At 37.3% G+C, this 18840-nt stretch overlaps 3 protein-coding genes across 4 annotated transcripts; all 3 read right to left on the reverse strand.

Annotated features, from left to right (window-relative positions):
* Nucleotides 1-1347: 1347 nt before the first annotated feature.
* LOC119992167 (protein SCARECROW-like) lies at nucleotides 1348-3430 on the reverse strand. The gene is made up of 2 exons (XM_038838831.1): nucleotides 2487-3430; nucleotides 1348-2315 (listed from the first exon to the last, which is right to left on the reverse strand). Exons 1-2 carry the CDS (start codon nucleotides 3206-3208, stop codon nucleotides 1538-1540), a joined length of 1500 nt encoding a protein of 499 aa, XP_038694759.1. The 5' UTR covers nucleotides 3209-3430; the 3' UTR covers nucleotides 1348-1537.
* A 2112-nt stretch (nucleotides 3431-5542) lies between these two features.
* Nucleotides 5543-14998, reverse strand: LOC119991806 (serine/threonine-protein kinase tricornered-like). 2 transcript variants are annotated; one of them, XM_038838282.1, is made up of 14 exons: nucleotides 14840-14998; nucleotides 14213-14511; nucleotides 13697-13871; nucleotides 11722-11805; nucleotides 11394-11635; nucleotides 11090-11306; nucleotides 10815-10894; nucleotides 10082-10166; nucleotides 9122-9253; nucleotides 8903-9016; nucleotides 8737-8784; nucleotides 8101-8185; nucleotides 6181-6234; nucleotides 5543-6058 (listed from the first exon to the last, which is right to left on the reverse strand). In XM_038838282.1, exons 2-14 carry the CDS (start codon nucleotides 14440-14442, stop codon nucleotides 5934-5936), a joined length of 1671 nt encoding a protein of 556 aa, XP_038694210.1. In that variant the 5' UTR covers nucleotides 14443-14511; nucleotides 14840-14998; the 3' UTR covers nucleotides 5543-5933. The 2 variants fall into 2 exon arrangements, with proteins under 2 accessions (XP_038694210.1, XP_038694209.1); XM_038838281.1 differs by having other exon boundaries at nucleotides 6181-6237.
* Nucleotides 14999-16515: 1517 nt separating this feature from the next.
* LOC119991128 (uncharacterized protein At1g03900-like) lies at nucleotides 16516-18762 on the reverse strand. Its single transcript, XM_038837356.1, has 3 exons — nucleotides 18130-18762; nucleotides 17468-17752; nucleotides 16516-16747 (listed from the first exon to the last, which is right to left on the reverse strand). The coding sequence occupies exons 1-3, from the start codon at nucleotides 18616-18618 to the stop codon at nucleotides 16679-16681; spliced, it is 843 nt and encodes a 280-aa protein (XP_038693284.1). The 5' UTR covers nucleotides 18619-18762; the 3' UTR covers nucleotides 16516-16678.
* Between the last annotated feature and the right edge of the window lie 78 nt (nucleotides 18763-18840).

Here is an 18840-nt window from a genome sequence, read left to right on the forward strand (position 1 = left end):
AAACAAACAATTATGTTTCTTGATTTCTTTTCTTTGGCATTGAATAGATGAACATTTTCTAAATTCATATATTCCATTTTCAAAATGTTCTTTTTTTATAGATCCATTTTCAAAATGTTCTGAAAACCTAAAATTTAAAAAAATAAAAATAAAATTAATGGGGTTGTCCAAGTTGGATAGAAAGAAGTCAAGAACACATGATCTATTACCAAATGACCAAAAAAAAAACAGAATGATTGAGTTAGATGAATTGATGCAAGGAGAATGGTGTGAGACCGGCCCCCTCTTTTTCATTGAATGCTCGTTATGTTGTTTTCACTTGTGATCTACCTCATAATAAACACATCCTTAATATATGGTTTGATGATTTGGTATATGTTTGTCATTCTAACTGGTCTTTTATTGGGAACAATACCCTTGTGGCACATTTGTGTATCATGGTCAATAGCCAGATATGGATGAGGTGTGGAGAAATTGACTCATCTGAACTGCATTTTGATAGGCAGTAAGACTGTTGTCGGGACAAGCTCATTGTGTTTGTCCGAACAACATTGTATTGGTAAAAATCCTGGACAGAGTAGTATCCATCCGAACAACTCCTCAAGCCGTCCGAATAGATGTCATAGATTTACAATCGGGACAATCATTTAAATAAAATTTAAGGTTTTCTTTGTTGAGTGTGTTGCTTCAGCAATACCCTTGGAGCGTCGCCGTCTCATAAGGGGGCATGGAAGACATATGGTGAGCTACAATAAAGATTATAGAGGGTAACATATAGCTAGGTTAAGTGATAATTGAGCATGCCATGACGTTGTTAGGATCTCATATAGACCTTTATGACCTTGGCCTGTAAATGGACCTTTATGAGCCTCTAAAATATCTTTTATATCATGCCCAATGCCTCAGTTAGTATAGACAACAATTAAGTGACAGTGTACAATATCGATCAACCAAAGACCCATTATTATTGGATCTAATCCTCCGACGAAAAGTCGAATGGCCAATTTACAATGTCATCAGTTGAGAAATTTCTGTGTGCGCGGATATGATATTTCCAAATTTAGGTTCATATCAGATTTTCAAAAGACAAACTTGTAAAGTGTCTTTATCGATTATTTTTTTTTTTCCTTCCAACTTATTTACCAATTATCAAGACAAACCTGGCCTCCTTTAGATTCATTGAGATCACAAATGCAGGTACCCCACTCATAGCCCATTAGGAATCCTAAGGTCAATAATTGATTTGGTAAAAGACCACATAGGCTATAGTAGATGAGAAACCATTCTACACATATAGCTAGACAGACATGATTGCCTCAACTGGAAGAGTAATTAACCCAATTATCATTGACCTTTGTGAAATGGAACTCTCATTAGCACTTTCCATGTACAATTAATCTCCTATTATTGGATTGCAGACCCATTTGGTTCTGCAGCTCCAATTCTATAACTTCACCAGTACAATTCTCCAAGAAGATCAAAAGTACAAAAAACAGTCACACTAATTGAAGATTGATCAATTAAGACAGACCCCTGACTATCTAGAACCTGCATATGTCCAAGCAGAAGCAGTAAACAAGCTAGTGTCTTTCCATCCAAGCCTAAGTGTACCATCTCCTTGTGCAAGACTATACCCATGAGCAGGAGGAAACATGTTAAGTATAAGGTGTGCTTGAGCCATTGAATTCCCACTCATTGGGACCTGAACAAAGGAATTGTTCCTTGCAATAAGTTCACTTCTCCAATGCCTGAACTTCTCTTCACCACTTCTTGCTGGTCCTCCAATTGCCAATATATTGTTGATTTCTCTATACAGAAGACAATGCTCCACTCTATGTCTAGTTGGGTCATCACTAGATAGGCAAGCACCAAGTGAGTCAAAAATGGTGGAGTAGTAATGGAGAGACCCAACAAACCTATCCAAGAATGACCCACCATGAGAAATGTCTTGCTCAACCAATGTAATCACTCTTGGACCCAATTGTTCAAGTAGTCTCATTGTTTTCCAATCAGGTCCTGTGGCATCATATAGTGAGTGTTGTAGCCAATGCACTGCTATGGTTTCTCCTCTTCTCAGTGGTATCATTGAAGCATCAAGTTCACTGATCTTTTTGGCGATCGCGTGGAACTCAAAAGACAATCCTAGTCGCTTTGCGAAATTGTAGAGTTGCCTCCCTGTCTCTGTTAGAAGCTCCATTGAAGCTCCCATGCCTGTCATTCTTATGTGTGGTGGACCTTCCATTCTAGTTGCTAGGATGTGGAATAGAGCCGGCCATTGCAAGCCTTGCATGATATCAAGGTCTATGATGTGAACCCTGTTGAGTGTTAGAAAAGGGATCAATATAAGCTATCAAACTTGAATTAAATATAGTTCATATATCCAATTGAATTCAAAGTGTTTGATTAGAAAAATGTGCAAGTGGATAGTAGCATAGTGTTGCTAATATAATATATACTTACATGTAATATTCAATCTCTATACTTACATGTCACACCGATGAAAAGCTTCGAGGATGGCTTGGTTGGATGTGAAGTGAGCAAATTTGATGAAAGGAGAGACATTGTTGAAGACTTGAAAGGCAGAATGAACACTCTTGTAGTTGATCAATGGAGAACAAATTCCAAGCCATGAATTAATAACCCGACTTGCCATAGCCTTAGCAAAGTAAGCCACAACCCTTTCAGCACAAGAGGCTCCATAAGGGGAAGCCATTTGTGTAAGCTCAAGTAACATTCTATGAGCTTCACCAAGATTATCAACCGAAATCGCCACCGCGCATTCCAAAAGGAGCGTTATTAGGCTTAATCCACGCTCATCTAATGCACTCAACGCACGATTATTATCACACATGTTTGGTTGATTGCAATCTTCTTCATTATTGCCATCAAAGAAGCTTCTTCTCGCTATCTTCCGCGGCCTATAATCCATCAAGAGTGATGACACATTAATGTTGTTTACATTAATATCATCACAAGCTGCCATTGTAGTCTCAGCTTGTAAGCTGTCTGAAGCAGTCTCAGGCAAGTCATCAATGAGCTGCTTTGTTACATTTTCAACCCATTCAGAGAGTTCATTCCTCTCGAACCGATTGTCAGTGACAATGGGCTTTGTAAACGAATTTGAAACTGGAACTTGAAACCCAGTTGAGACATAGTCCCATTGTTCATGGGGTTGTATCATATCAACCACTTCATAACCCCCTCTCATGATGCACACCAGGTGCTTGTGATATGTCCTGAGAGAGAAAAAGAGAGAGAGATATATATAATGTTGGCCGAGAGGGGGCTTTAAGGAGAGCTTGAGCCAGCTTTTAAAGGGGAGGATGACAGAAGAGATGGCCAAATGAAGAAAGTGACCAAAGAAAGAAATGGTCTTTGGGGTGTGAGATAACAGTAACTTTGATTTGTTGATTTGTTTAAGGTAACAGAGAATGGCCGGCATAGTCAGACGTATAGATAAAGATAAATCACTAAAAGCCAGATATTGACACGTTGGTTTGGTAGTGATTTTCCCATTATTAACTTTGCTTTTTTAATGGATTATGCATAAAATCTACGTTATAGGAGTGTTTTTTTTTATGAAGATATATATATATATATATTAACGGTATAACAAGAGCTAGTGATTGGATAGGAAAGACAGGGAAAGAATAACTACTACACAACAAATAAAAAAAACAGCCAATGATGACCCAATATGTACGCAACTTATATATATTGTATTGATAATTACTTTAGAAAATCCACTTTAAACGCTACAAATCAATATTGTCCATTTTATGGGGCGTTCTTTTGAGTCGTCGTCATGATGGCGAAGACGCTCTTTTATGTTAAATCCAGAAAATACTTTGATTGTGTGAGAGAAGATAGATCTTTGTTTATAAATCATTCGTTTTGATTATGTCAATCCGATATGAGATTTTTAGTCTTGACAAATTATATTGTTAAATCAGTTAAAATGTGTTTTATCATCACATCAATACCCTGCGATTTATCAGATATTTGGGGAGACTTGAGAGAGAGAGGTCATTCAAGTATACCGGTTTCAATCCATGGTTAAAATGTGTTCAACTTAAATAGTTTAGAAATTGTAAAATCACTTCCAATTTTGCTTGATTTGAAACACACACAACACACATATGCATGCATGTATGTATGTATGTATGTACGTAGCTTAAACCAAGGGGAGTTGGAGTGGTAAACCGATAGGCATGACTTCAAATAGTTTCAAGTTGAAGATCGGACTTTGTGCAAAAAATACTTCCTGAAGTCAATATTGTAAAACAACTATGTAGATGTGTTGGACAACAACCTTGTCCAGTTGTCTGTCCATGACATTTGACGTGTTTGGTTGAACTATAATTCAACCAAGACAACAATCATGCTGCTGGTATTTGGTAAACAATATAATATTGAACGGTGAATTAGACATATATTGGTGTGTGGATTTAACTAGTTGGGTGATAGTCTAATGATGAATTTCTCTTGGATTAAATCATATAGATTCGAAAAGTCCTGAGTTCAATTTTCACTTAGAGCAATACCCGTGTAACCATTCGATGAGTTTTGACCCAACTTATTTTGATTCAACTTATTCTGTCATCAGATGAAAAAACTTATATGTACGCTATCCTACAACTCGAATTTAGAACCATATCGGATGCTCAAATATTACACTTGCATAATATCGTTCTCATTTTTTTTTTTTTTTATAAGTGTTGGATCAAATATTTCCACAAGTTAGATCAACAATCCAAGAAATAAATTTGAGTGGATCCAAGTAATTAAGGGGTCATGACCTCATAGATTTAAAATTTCTAGTAGATCAGTAAGTTTCTGGTCAACCAGTATTGGTCTGCGGCCTGCCCTTAAATTTGTTGATTTTTATTTTGTTTTCCAAAACCCATGAACAAGATAAGCTCAAACAGCTAGACAAGTATACGTTGAAAGGGCCAAGTGGAGAATTCAAATATTCAAATCACAAAGGCTCTTTTATTAATATTCACATGATTAATGAAACCAATTTATTTATAGCCCAGCAGGCTAGCAAAGTTAACTGGTCTGCTTGTATATAGGCAGGGAGCCCCCCTCTGATGTAGTGTGCTTTTGTTTTCTAATAATACTTGCCTTATAAAAACAAGAAAAAACTAGTCTAATAACTAGTATGATCTATGGGGATAGATGTTGACACTACTTTGGAGCTCACAGTTTTACGACACATGGCGTTCAGAGAGGAAGCATCAACTCACCACCCAACATCGACTGGGCCTAGTCATGGCCAGATCATATAATATGGTTCTCAACAAAGGACAAATGCGAAATGGTTCAAAACAAACGAATTTCAGAATGAAAAATGTTCGAGACCCCCAATTTATCGTCAATTCATATGGTATTGAATGTTAAATGAACGTTACATATGTATTTATAATCAATAACTATCACAAATTTAGCATAAGATTGGAGATAAAATAGAAGTCATAAATCGGAGATTCAAAGCGCGTTGCTCTTTCACAATATTGGAAAAGGGAAACACGACGACAGATTAAAGAAAATGTTTTGCTATGCTTACCCAAAAAAACATTTTGTATACACAGTAAGAGTAAGCCTCGTTCTCTAGAACATTTGCTAACGAAAGCGATTGAAAAATTACATAACCAATGTAAATGGAATGATACTATTTCCTCTCACATAGAACTGAAAAGGAAAGAAAAAATTGAAAGAATTCTTAGGTACCTGGGCCAGCGCTAAAGAGTGCTTCATAACCCAGCAATCCCTTCCACAAGGCTCAGAGCTCGAGTTTCCACCAACCGGACCTCAAGTCAAGTCAAGTCAAGTAACAAACCAAAATATGGAAGGCCGGCAACAAGAACTACATCTATGATCTAACCACTCATAAAAAATGCCATAATACGGTCAGCCAATGAGGAGCAAGGTTACTGGGATTTATTCTGATTTGGAAAAACCTCTAGTTGGGGAGGCAAGAGATTCAAAAAGCTGCCGTGAACTGATTGATTGTTACTGGCAGTATCAGACGTCTCTGATGTATCTGACTCGCATTCTGCCACAGTTCGGGGCGGAAAAGGTTCAAACAAAAATTTCAATGATAATGAATATAGGTTTTTCCATGATTTAAGGGTTACATTTTTTTAGAAATATGGCAGGGAAGATATATATGCTTACCAAAAAGTGACTTGATAGAGGGCCTCTTCGGTTTGGTATTCTTCTTCTTCAACTCTGCTGTAAGAGTAATCAAAATTAGTTCCCAGCAGAGATGATTGCCACAGTAAAAAATAATCAAAAAGCATCAAGGCGAGATGAACAAAATTCCAAGGTTGTCAATCTCAAGATGACAGCTACTTGTTACCCAAACCAGACAAGATGCTGTAATCGCCACTAATAAAAATGCAGCCTGTTATGCAAAACCAGACAAGATATACGTACTCCTACTAATAAATTTATAACCAGCTATATGATAGGTCCTTTTTTTTTTTTTTTTTCCCTCTTAGTAGTTGTCCGTTTGATATGTAACATCATAAAGGAAAAAAGCTAGGAACTACAACACTTTAAATTTAATACCACATTTATGACATGCGGACAAGTCATTTCCACAAAATAAAAAATAAAAATCAATCGCTTGCTTCCTCATAATAACCAATAGGTGGGACACACCGTCATTTCGAAATAGCTTTTACATTCCAGATCCAGAGTTTACACCCATGTTTTGACAAACATGCAAATGCTATCATTTTCTGCTAACATACAAGGGACCTTTTCAATTACCCAAATCTGTGTTTTCTGTGGCCAACTAACTTGCTTTAGCTTTGTATTGATCTAAAAACTTCAAGAATAGATAACTAGAACACTATAATACTTCACATTGAAGATCATAACAACACGAGAATTACGTGAAAAAAAACTTATATAGAACACTATGACATCCTCCAAGTGCCAAGGATAAAAACAAAGAAAGTCCTATTCCGATAGGATTGTCCCACATCGGAAGATGTGGGAGCTAAGGTATTGTTTATAGGGGGAGGTATGGGTCTCCCTTAATACCAAAGGTTTTCTAGTATGGGCTGGGAGGTCTTGGGTACAACCGGCCCATATGGGTGGGTATCGGTTGGGCCTTGGGTGCTGAGCGTGTATGGGCGCGACTCTATCAATGGTATCGGAGCGTACGATCTTGTTGTGCCTTCAACTTGGGGCCGCACCTGCGGAATGGCCGGCCATCGTGCTCGACCCACGGGGGCAACGGCCCTGCAGAGGGGCCGGCCATGTTGCTCGACCAACGTGAGCGTTGGTCTTGAAAAGGAGGGTATTGATAGGATTGTCCCACATCGGAAGATGTGGGAGCTAAGGTGTTGTTTATAGGGGGAGGTACGGGTCTCCGCCTCCCTTAGTACCCAAGGTTTTCTAGTATAGGTTGGGAGGCCTTGGGTACAGCCGGCCCATATGGGCGCGACTCTATCATATTCAAACTAACCACTTCAAGAATAGATAACTAGAGCACTATAATACTTCACATTAAGATCATACCAACATGAGAATTACGTAATAAACTATAGAACCCATTCCAATAAGGACTGAGGCCAGCAGATCAAGAAATCCTTCCAAATGATCAATTAAACAAGAAATCCTTCCAAATGATCAATTAAACAAAATTAATTGTGCATTAGGTGTTTCCAAATTGCTATGAGTGTAAAATGCTAAGCGCATGAAGATTCTCTCAACACTTTTTTTTTTTTGGATATTTTTTAATCATATATGCAAGCACACACAGAAACCTGCACTCTTAAAAATGTTTCAGCTCGCCAAGAGGGACCTTTGTTGACATTTTGAATTGACTAGTAAAATTTAGAAAATGCTGCCCCCACCGCACTTTAAAATGCTTAAAACTAGTACTTAGCGAGGCGCCATGGACAATCCACAGGCTATGTGCATGAAATTAATCTTTTCAAATCGTGCATCCAAAGATCAATGGAAGGCACCCATAACCAAAGATATAGCGGTCAGTGAACAAAACATGCATTCTTCAAAACTCTATCAAGCACAGTAATGCAGACGAAATAATTAATGTGATTGTAAGAGAGAAAGATATACCCATCCCAGGCACTTGATAGTCGTTGACAATTTCAAAGTTCTTATATGTGTACCCCACAAAATTTATGTCCTTGGAAGAGATCATCTGCCCAACGGAGGAGAAAAATTGAGAAAGAATGAAAAATAGATATAAAGGACCAGCCAGAAGACATCAGGATCACGATACCTTTAATTCAACTAAATATTGCATTTGGAACCATTAATGCGTTTGACAAGGTGATATATGCTTTCCTTCTTAACATACATTTGAATTTTTTAATATTAAAAAAAGACAAAATACACATGTTTATTTCCAAATCTAAGGTTCTCAATAGAAAACTAAACAATAAATCCTAATTGAAGATCTTAAAATGAAATGAAATCCAAGTTATTTCCTTAACAATTAAAAGTACAACCATGTTAGCCTGATTTAAGCCTATATAGCTACAAAACTGCAGTATGCTAAAGCTTCCATGAGGAGAAACTTTACAAAATTAATAGGAACTACAGCGAATTTCATTGCTGCTACATAAAGAAAATGTCTTATTGATGAGGGCAAACTGAGAGAGTCCAACAATCAGGACTGCACAATAGACTGCAGGTACCAAAAACCATGTATAATTCATGAAAAACAATAGATCATAATGCAAACTTTACCTTTCTCCATGGGCCAGGTCTTGATGAAGATCGAGTCTGGTGCTCAGACTGCAAAAAGCATGAACAAAAAAGAAGAAGATGAAGAAGAGGGAGTGGAGAGCAAGATGACTACCACAGAATGCTGTTAAGTAAACACCTCATCACTTGAGCAAGAAAATATTGGTACCTCTTCAAACTTTTCAAAGTTTTGAGTATCCAACTCATCTTTGACCTCAGGAAGAAATGCGGCTTCCATTTGATATAATCTCTCCCATTCAATACCTTTAAACCATGGATGAGCCTGGGAAGGGAAAAAAAAAAGGAAAAAAAGAATGGTAATTCCCTCCATTTGCAACCAGCTAAGGACTTAATCCAAGAATCTAGAATAGGATACACTATACAACACCTTTATTTCATCTGCGCCTTTTGAACCCAATCTTTGGTTGACATTACACAAGAGTTTACTGATAAGATCTTTTGCCTCGGGTGATAACTTTGCTTCTTCTGGAAACTTCAAATGAGTTCTCCAGTTTACTATCTGCACAAGTCAGGAAAATCAACGTTTCTCAGGGAACTCTTAATTCCGTTATGATCCTTCTCTGAAACTACTTTTCATTATCCTTAAATTTTCATTTTTTTTCTACGCCTTCTTTTCAGTTGATAATTTATGCATTACCAAGTGCCACTGGACAGGCAAGCACAAACGAACATGCAACCCAATGGTAGAGTTGCAGGGGTGTAACCTAGGGGTCACAGGTTCAATTCCTGAAAACCGCCTCTCCACTCATATAACATGAGGACAAGACCTGCGTACATCTTACATGTCCCAACCCCCCACCTATGACAGGAGCCTTGTCCACGGGTATTGTTTACTTTTTTACCAAGTGCCACTAGATAGCTACATTTCACTCATGAGTCATGCCCACAAATTAAACCATCTTAATCTGCTCCAGACAACTCGAGATTAACATTAGTCACAATGGACCTGATGACACAATAACCAAGGTTTACAACAAAGAATTTTGTTTATGAAGAAAACTGTGCAAATCATGGATCAATTTCAACAGCAATGCAGACACTGGTAGTTTAAGAAATTCTGACAACCTATAGTCCAACTCACTGAGATCCAAAAAATCCAGGTCTAACGAAATGTATATACATGAAAAGTTTTCTGGCATGATGTGCTATAAATTTTCGCACTATATACATGTATATTCCCTCTATCTCTCTCGTATATACTTAAATATTTATAAATTCACACACATATGGGTATTGACCAGTTCAAATATGAAAAAGGAACTATTAACATATTACAGGGGACGAAAGGATATACATGAAACCTCACTATCAATATTTCTTAATTTACCTTCCTACATGTTGACATTGGGTCGTCAGAATAAAAGGGTGGATAGCCCACAAGCATCTCATACATGATAGCACCTAATGACCACCTACGAGAGAACAATAATTAGTCCCAATTCATAAATTACTCTACAGAGGATCAAGGCATCCCATTAACAATCATACTGTTTCTATTATGTTCCCATCGGAGTGGTAACATAATTGAAATGCCAAAAAGAAAGGTGGAAAAAGCAGAAGAAATATAGAAGGTAGAAAGAAATGATAGATCCTTAAACATTAAAATTATAAAGGTAAAAAACACTCAGAAGGCTCTCATGGTGTAGGTAGTGTTGAATAAGGACAAGATGTACCCCGCCTTATCCTCACATTGTGAAAAGGCTATTCTAAAATTTGAACCCTGTGAGTCTGTGACAGCTAGATGGTGGTCAAACAACTTTACCACAAGCCACAGATTCGCTGGTAGATCTTGAAATTCTGATTTGAAAGGGTTGCACCCCCTTCGTACCTCTTAAGTATAATCCTTCTTCCAGTTTCCCTCTCTCTCATTTTTATTATTATTTTTTTTAATTTTGGGGTGGGGGGAGCAGGTTGAGGATGAAAGAAAGAAACCAAACTCAATCCACTGTAAACAGTTCTTATATCAATGCAATGCAAACCCAATGGAAGTATCAAGTATGTCATTGTCATGTTCAAGATACATTGAACTACCTTCTCACTAAGCAAGTGTGATTACTCACCAATCACATTCCATCCCATAACCTTTCTTCAGTAGTACTTCTGGAGCAATATAGTCTGGTGTTCCAACAGTAGAATAAGCCTGCAATGTCCCAATATTAGGGGTTAAACAGAAAGACAAAAATTCATCTCATGCTCACAACAAATTATACCAAAAAAAGTTCATAGAGCCATTTTACAGAAAGGAAAAAGAACCAAAATTCTCTTAAATATATTCAGACTATTAATCAGCATAATCAGAGGACAGATGTCAGATGCATATGGCAGAAAAACTTACAAGTGTTCTCCTGTTTTTCTGCCAATGCTGTAACTGCTCTTGCTGGGTGCGTTTTGGAGGGGCAGGGCGTTCATCATTAGGTGTAGCCCCATTAGGATTGTTATTCGAGAAATCTTGTTCTTGGAGAGTACTGCAGTCCAACGGTTTGCACAATCCAAAATCTGAAAGTCTCAAGTGTCCATATCTATCAAGTAACAAGTTGTCAGGCTTGATATCCCTGTAAATTGTCAACAGCATAAAATGTTAATGTCATGCTTGTTCGATATGAATGCATTTCTTGAATCATATACATTTGCCCACTAACCTATGAATATAATTGTGCTTATGGATAGATCCAATAGCCAGTACAGTCTCTGCAACATAAAATCTGGCTTCATCTTCAGTCAAGATATCTTTTCTCATGAGTAAAGTCATCATATCTCCACCAGGTAAATATTCCATGATGAGATAAAGAAACTCATCATCTTGAAAAGAACAATAGAGTTTGACAATGCAGTTGCTGTCAACCTCTGCAAGGAGATTCCTTTCAGCTTTCACATGCTCAACCTAAGTCAATGAGAACCCAATAGACAATAAATATGTAGTATCAAGATTTTAGCCATATCATCAATCAAGCCATGTAGAATGAATACCTGCCCCCTACGAAGCATCTCTGACTTCTTCAGCTTCTTCATGGCATATACATGGTCAGTTGTTTTCTCTCTACAGACTCTAACCTGCACCAGAAAGCAACATCATATGGACATCATTGTCCCTCTCTCTCTCTCTCTCTCTATCTCACAACTCTAGGGAATTATAGGCACCCTTTTCAAATATCCTTCAGCTATTAGCTGTAAATCTTTGCATCTGGAAGCTAATGAACATGTAAAAGCATAGCACAGAAAAACCTCAAATTTAGTTAGAGAGATTCTATGTTAGTTGAATACAAGTAGGAAGCACTACATATTTGTTCTTAATTTAAATTCTAAACTAATCAACTATAAACATTAACCGCATGCAATACTAGGCAGCCAATTCTAACACAGAGTTGTTTATGTTAGAAGGCAAAAAGAAAAAAAATCATAGGAAGCACACTAATCTAGAAACTGAAAGACTGAAATAATAAGAACCTTTTTTATTACATAATTTCTTATAGACTGATAGTGATTGGGATGTTGAAGGATCTTGGGTTTCAGCTTCTATCCAGTAAAGAATAACAAAAACATAACTTTAAAAAAACTCTGAACAATCAGAGACCACCAAAGCCCTAAGACCAAGGAAATCAAGAAAATCTATTAAAAGAAAAAACATAGAACTCAGATGAGAGCGCAGACTGCATCAGAAGTCCATGTTACTTAAAGATATATAGGAAATTAAGCCCAAATTCAACTTCCTTCACACGTGACCTTTTTCTTCAATCATTCATAAGGAAAAGGAAAGAAGCTTCCAAAATCACCTCTATCTTCTTGTCCCACAATCTCTAATGCCAAATATAAACCAGCTCAGTTCCTAACACAAGAAAATAGCCTTAAATGAGGCAACCTCAATGATGTCAAGTGAAGAAACAACACCCGCTTGGTAATAGTGCAATGTATCCATAAAGATTCAGAATATTTGAATCTCAACAATAATTAACATAAGCCAGCCTCCATTTTAGAGACTTGTAAGTCATAAAATTCCCACTCAACCGGGCCAACCACATGAAAGAACCGCAACATGATAAGCGTCAGCTTGCTTTCGGTAAAAATTCAAGTAAACCTATTAAGAGATTTCATTAGTATGGACTCGTTGGATAACTAATTCATTCAAATTTATACATTAGATGCCATATCACGGATTGATATCTCCAGAAAAGGAACAATTGTTTTTAGTAGGTTGCAACTTATTCTGGTTCAGCTTCTATTATGCACGCCGGATTGGATCCACAAAATAATGAGTAAATTTCCTAATAAAAATTGAACCATACATTTGACGTTTTGTTCAGCTTATTTGATCTATTGACTGATATTATAGTAAATTTTTGGGGTTTTCAGAGATTCTGTGATCTTAACTTCTTAACCAAGGGTGACAACCAGTTCAAAATTCTCAGTCCTTGACAACATCCAACAACGAAAACAATAAACTACTGCAAACATGACAGATTGATCAGATGAGGGATCTACGCTGTTAGTGCTTAAACTATTATAGCACAATAATAAACTCAAATATTTACCAGCTGTGCCCTAATAAATATTAAACTTATTATGCTAGCAGTCAAATTAATGTACGGACCTGCGTATTCCGAACTATTTACTGCTTTCCAACTTTAACCTGCCAAGTCTTCAGTATCTCAGAATACTTTTTTTTTATAAGTAGTATCTCGGAATACAAAAGGGCAATAAAATGCAGTTGACAGCTAATGCAATGCCATTGCCAATCATTTTTGGGAATAAGACATAAAATACATCAGGCATGAAAAATTTATAGTCAACTTGAGCATATCAGACAAAGTCATTGCCGTAACGCAGACAATAGATGCAATTGAGTACTAAGCTAGAACAAATAACAAATTAGAACGCCGATAAGGAGAATTTAACAAACTACAACAGCTATCCCCGGAATTTAAAAAAAAAAAGAAAAAAAGAATACCTCCCCAAATGCTCCCTTGCCAATCATTGTCAGCAACTCAAAATCATCAACGCCCATTTTATGCCTCTGAAGGCGCATGTATTCAGTTTCCTTCTTCTCCAAAAACTTAAATAAATTGTTTTGATCTTCCTCGGACACATCAGCATCAGCCAATTTCTTTTCCAGGACAGTTCGTCTGATCAAAGTGAAGCATAATCTCAGAACTCAGTACCGATAATTAAACAACCTCATAGATTAACTAGTTTTACGTACAAGAGTAAAGTTTTCACAACAATGATTTTCACAAACACACACACATGAAGTATCAATACGACAAGATTTCGATTGAGTGACACTAGCTATATGGAATAAAATATAAACAAGCCAACGGCACCAACAGTGTTGTAAACAAATAGACGTGTGGCCATAAAACATCAACAATTTATATAAGCAACAACCATAAATCATGCTCTAGTTTTCATATTTGTCTTTAAACTGCCATGTCAAAGCTATATAATATATACACAAAACCCTAACCGTTCCCTTCTCTCCTGCAGGTTCTTCATTTGCTCCTTGTAATGGTTCTCAATGTACTGCTTGGTTGCAGCAACCTTTTGCTTTGTGATATTGGATAGAGCTTCCTCATCTGCTGCTGTTTGTGCATGGCCTTCCTCTTTTCCTTCCCCACACGTCTCCTTCTTCTTAGTTGAAGCCCTCAACTTATCTCGCGGTTGAAACTTCTGAAACCAACTCCTCGCCGAATCCATCTCTCTCTGCTTCCTCTCACCTTAACTACTCCTACTACCTAACAACATTTTCCCTCAACAATCCAAAACCTGCAGAGAAAAAAACACCAGAAATTCAGCCAGTTCTTCCAATACCAGATGAACCAAAAAAAAAAGTCAACATAACCGGACCGAAAACCGCATCACAATCTGTCAATCACACTAAATCCTAAAGTCAATATCAAATCCACGTCCAGTTTTTCAAAATTCACCCATAAAAAAAAAAAAAAACAGAGTGGATCATCGATATGACATACACGATCCGAACGAGGACCCGAAAATTCACAAAAAAAAGCACGAACGAACCAAAGAAACTAAGAAAACAAGAGAAACAATGGAGAGGAAAAGAAGCAATAGCAAGGCAGAGAAATCGGATTACCGCGATGTTTACGGTGCGTAGATGAAACAAAAATACGATTATTGGAAGCAAAGGTTGACGACTCCAATTCCAATCTCTGTGTTATCCGCGTGATTCTCTCTTTTGTTGGGTACTTGGGTCTGTTATATATCGTGCCACTCCCTCCATTGCCATGACCATTGTCCACTAAATTAGTAATATTTCTTATAATTTAATTCCTCTATAGTTTTTTTTTTTTCCCCTTCCGGCCTTTATTTCGTAAAAAAATTGCATCAATTTATTGGAATCATCGTTGTAATCGTACCTTACAACATTTGTTAAACCTGTTTAACAAAAAAAAAAATTGTTAAACCGAGAATCTACATTTCTTTGTACATTTGATATAGATTTAAATTTGGACTAGTCCGTGTACATAATATCTTAATAATTAATACTTTTATTTAAAAATTAGCATATGATTAGCCCTCTCTCTTTTCAAAATTTTCCTCTTTTTTTCCTACAATACATAGGTAGCAATTGAATATAAAAATATGTTTTGGTGTTTATAAAAAAATGAATATGTTTTGGTGTAATAAGCTAGAGATAGAGGGCTTCAATTCTTGCGTCCAATTTTAGCTTCAATTCTCAACCCAAAAATATATTAAATCATGAATTAAAATGTATAATTGAGTAATTTGGTATTCATAATATTAAAATATAGTTGATTTTGGGAAAAAAATTTTAAATCTTAAATTATAAACCCTAAATCATAAACCCTAAGCACTAAAAGCTAAACCCTAAACCCTAATTCCTAACTCCCAAACTTTAATATTGCATTTTAAAAAAAAATGATTTAACATGATTTTTGGAAGGGAATTAAAGCCGACTTTACCAACCATCAAATAATTAATAACCCTAATTTTGTTCATTACTTTTCTTGGATAGAAACAAAAATAGAAGATTTATCTGCTTAATTACCATACCATATAATGATCATACCTAATGATAATTTGAAGAACACATTTTTATTTCGTTTATTAGTAGAATGTTTAGGGTTTAAATGTGTTTGACTTGAGCTATATTTTAAATAATCCTCTTTCAGGAATTTTGTCATCATGCAATTCAATTTATGACAAAATGAGGGTATTTTGGGGTCATTTTTTTGCGGGTCTCAAACGTTATCTTTAACCATGACATGTAATTAGACAATGTCATAAAGAAAATTAATGTAATTAGATAACGTAATACTGTTATGACCGGTTATTGAGGAAAATGTTGGGGATATAAGTCGTTTTCCATATTTTTAACGAAGAAATTGAGTTCAGAAAGAATTAGGCTTTGGGAAGAATTCGTGCAGGGAGGGAACCAAGTATAATTGGAATTAATGCTTAAACATGATAATAGGCTATTCAAAATACTTTCACTCTTTTTATTGACATGACTTTCTATCCCTCCGTCTTTCTTAGGACGATTGGGGAATGCAAACCCATAAGGGTGAAGCATGGGTTTCTTGCAGTAAGTGTTTTTATGGGACCAACGTGAGTCCTTGTCAGTAAGTAAAGCATACAGTTAACAGATCTCTACCAGCAATGAGCAAAAGAGTGCAGTTCATATCAGGGTGGCAGCACAGTTTTTGATCATGCTGAAGGTGGACTGAAGATGAATTCATTTTGTATGGTATGATAAGTATTTAACAATGGATTGAAGATGATATGATATACCCAAATCAGCCGCATAATTGATTTCTCTATCATAGCTGCCAAAAAGCTTATGAGTTTAAGGATGACAAGAAGAAGCGTATAAATATATTCCACAGGACAATTTTCCTCCTTTTGAATAAATCAGCAAACAAGACCTTAATTAGATGAATTGCACACACAATTAGAAAGCTGCCCATCCAGATGCTGCTGTTTTGGCCGATCCTGACGTTGATCCCGAAGGAAGATTCTTCTGCAAAATCAAACAAGTAAATGGTCCATAAAGATGTTGCTTGCAAACTTCTATCCAAGTAATCTCAAACTAAGCAAGCAAAGGCACTTATCTACATACGAGCAGAAATATTGCTACAAGCACACAAGCAGGGAAGCATAACATTAACATTTTGTTGGAGACTGAAACGTCTGGGACAGGATAGAGACAATGAAAAGGGTTCCAGATTGAATGCAAAGATCAAAACTCTTATGATTTAAATATAAAACTTACAGAAGTAAATTAACATTTTTTTAACCCGGCTTAATCAGGATGGAAAATATGGAGGAAATAGATCCAAGCTCGATGGTGAATAAACATCCACGATTGCAATTTGCAACCTTTTGAGGCGATTTTTTTTAGTAGAAATAGTATCTTGTTTAGCTTGGCACAATCAGGATGGGAAATCATAGGAAACAGCTTGAAGTTTCGTTGGAAAAGACACCAATACTTTTCAACTGAAACCGAATGATCCCCACAGAAACAACGAAACCTTTAGTAACACTCTTCAAGTAACCTACTTGGACTCCCCAAAATAAAGTTCACACCAAGTATTGAATTCTCAAAAGCACATTGTTTCTTGGAAGAAATAGAATAGGTATAACAGGAAACAACCAACTATTTGGAGAATGAAAAGATTATATAATAACAAGCTGTCTTTAAAGTCTGAAAGGAGGATGCAGAATGATGGAGTAGGCGAACCTCAAGTTGAGAAATATCTGACAAAGGATCGGATCTTCTCGTGTTTTCACTAGTTGCACTGAGACCAGCACCACGATTAGCAGAAGTCTTCCTAACAGCAGCAGGATCATTAGAAGGGGGAGGAAGAGGAGTCCTAACTTTTCCAGCCCCACCGGGCGGTGGAGCAAGGGCCAAAGCCTTTGGCTTTCCACTCCCGGAAGCTCCTCCAGAAAGGTTGACAGCTGCAAGCATGCCAGTTCCACTAGATGGTTTGGGCTTCACGTTTATCCGGATGGTTTCACCTTCCTTTTGACAGAAACAAAATGAACAACATCATTACCCCTTTTGATGGAGGGAGGTAATAGCAGGAAATATGACAACAATAATGAGTTAGATTGTAGCCAACAAAAAGCCAGAGCCCGAACTAAGCAGTGACACAACCAATACCAAAATCTTTTCCTACCAACTCCAGAAAGTGATATGAACTAATTAAAGAAAGTATTCAACGATAATAACAACAAAAAAAGAAAGCTTGACTGCTTGTTTACATTAATCATCAACTATCTATGATCTTTGACTCTGTTTACATTCTAACATATTTTGATATCACCCAAACTAGTAAATGATGTAAATTCTCCAAAAGGAGGAGAAAATGAAGCAAGATTTTAAGTTTGGCGAGGTACCTTCAACCGGTGATTGACCGCCGGATGAATATCGATGAGGTTGTCGGCGTCACTGGTTTCTCTGGTCTCCTTTTCGTTCTCTCTCCGTACGTACTTCTCATGATCCGACAACGCGACATTGAAATCGAAGGCCTCGTTCCTCTCCGCGAATCCAAGCCCAAGAAACGCGTGCTTGCCCTGTCCGTCCTCCACCTTTAACACGAAGTATCTCGACGAGTCAAGGACCGTCTCCACGGAGTTCTCTCGCTGCCCGGGCTTGACAAAGCACGCAGCGAACAGCTCCGCGGAGTTTGGTTCCTCCAGCCGGATCTCGCACCGGTCCTTGCACGATACAACCCGGAGCCGACCAGACCAGATCTTGTCGGACTGAAGCCACTCACCACATTTATAGCCGCCGGAGGTGGAGCGGGGCGGGATTTTGTAAACGGCGACCTCACGTACCACCAGGAGGGTTTGCTCGAGAGATTCTTCCTCCTCCTCGAACGACATCGTTTGGAAGTGAATTAAAAGAAATGCACGTTCAGAATCAGATATGCTGGAATTGTTATCGTTTTGAGTATGGTATGGGGAAGGTATCAATGGGAGTTGCAGAAACGTAGGTCGGAAGAGATTCAAAGCAAGGTCAAAGGTCAAATGCTGAGAGGGAAAGATATGTATTTATGGCATTGCCCTGCTTCTCATGGCTTTGGGCTTGGGCTTGGGCCTGGGCTG

Source organism: Tripterygium wilfordii, chromosome 22, assembly GCF_013401445.1.
Source record: "Tripterygium wilfordii isolate XIE 37 chromosome 22, ASM1340144v1, whole genome shotgun sequence".
NCBI lineage: Eukaryota > Viridiplantae > Streptophyta > Magnoliopsida > Celastrales > Celastraceae > Tripterygium > Tripterygium wilfordii.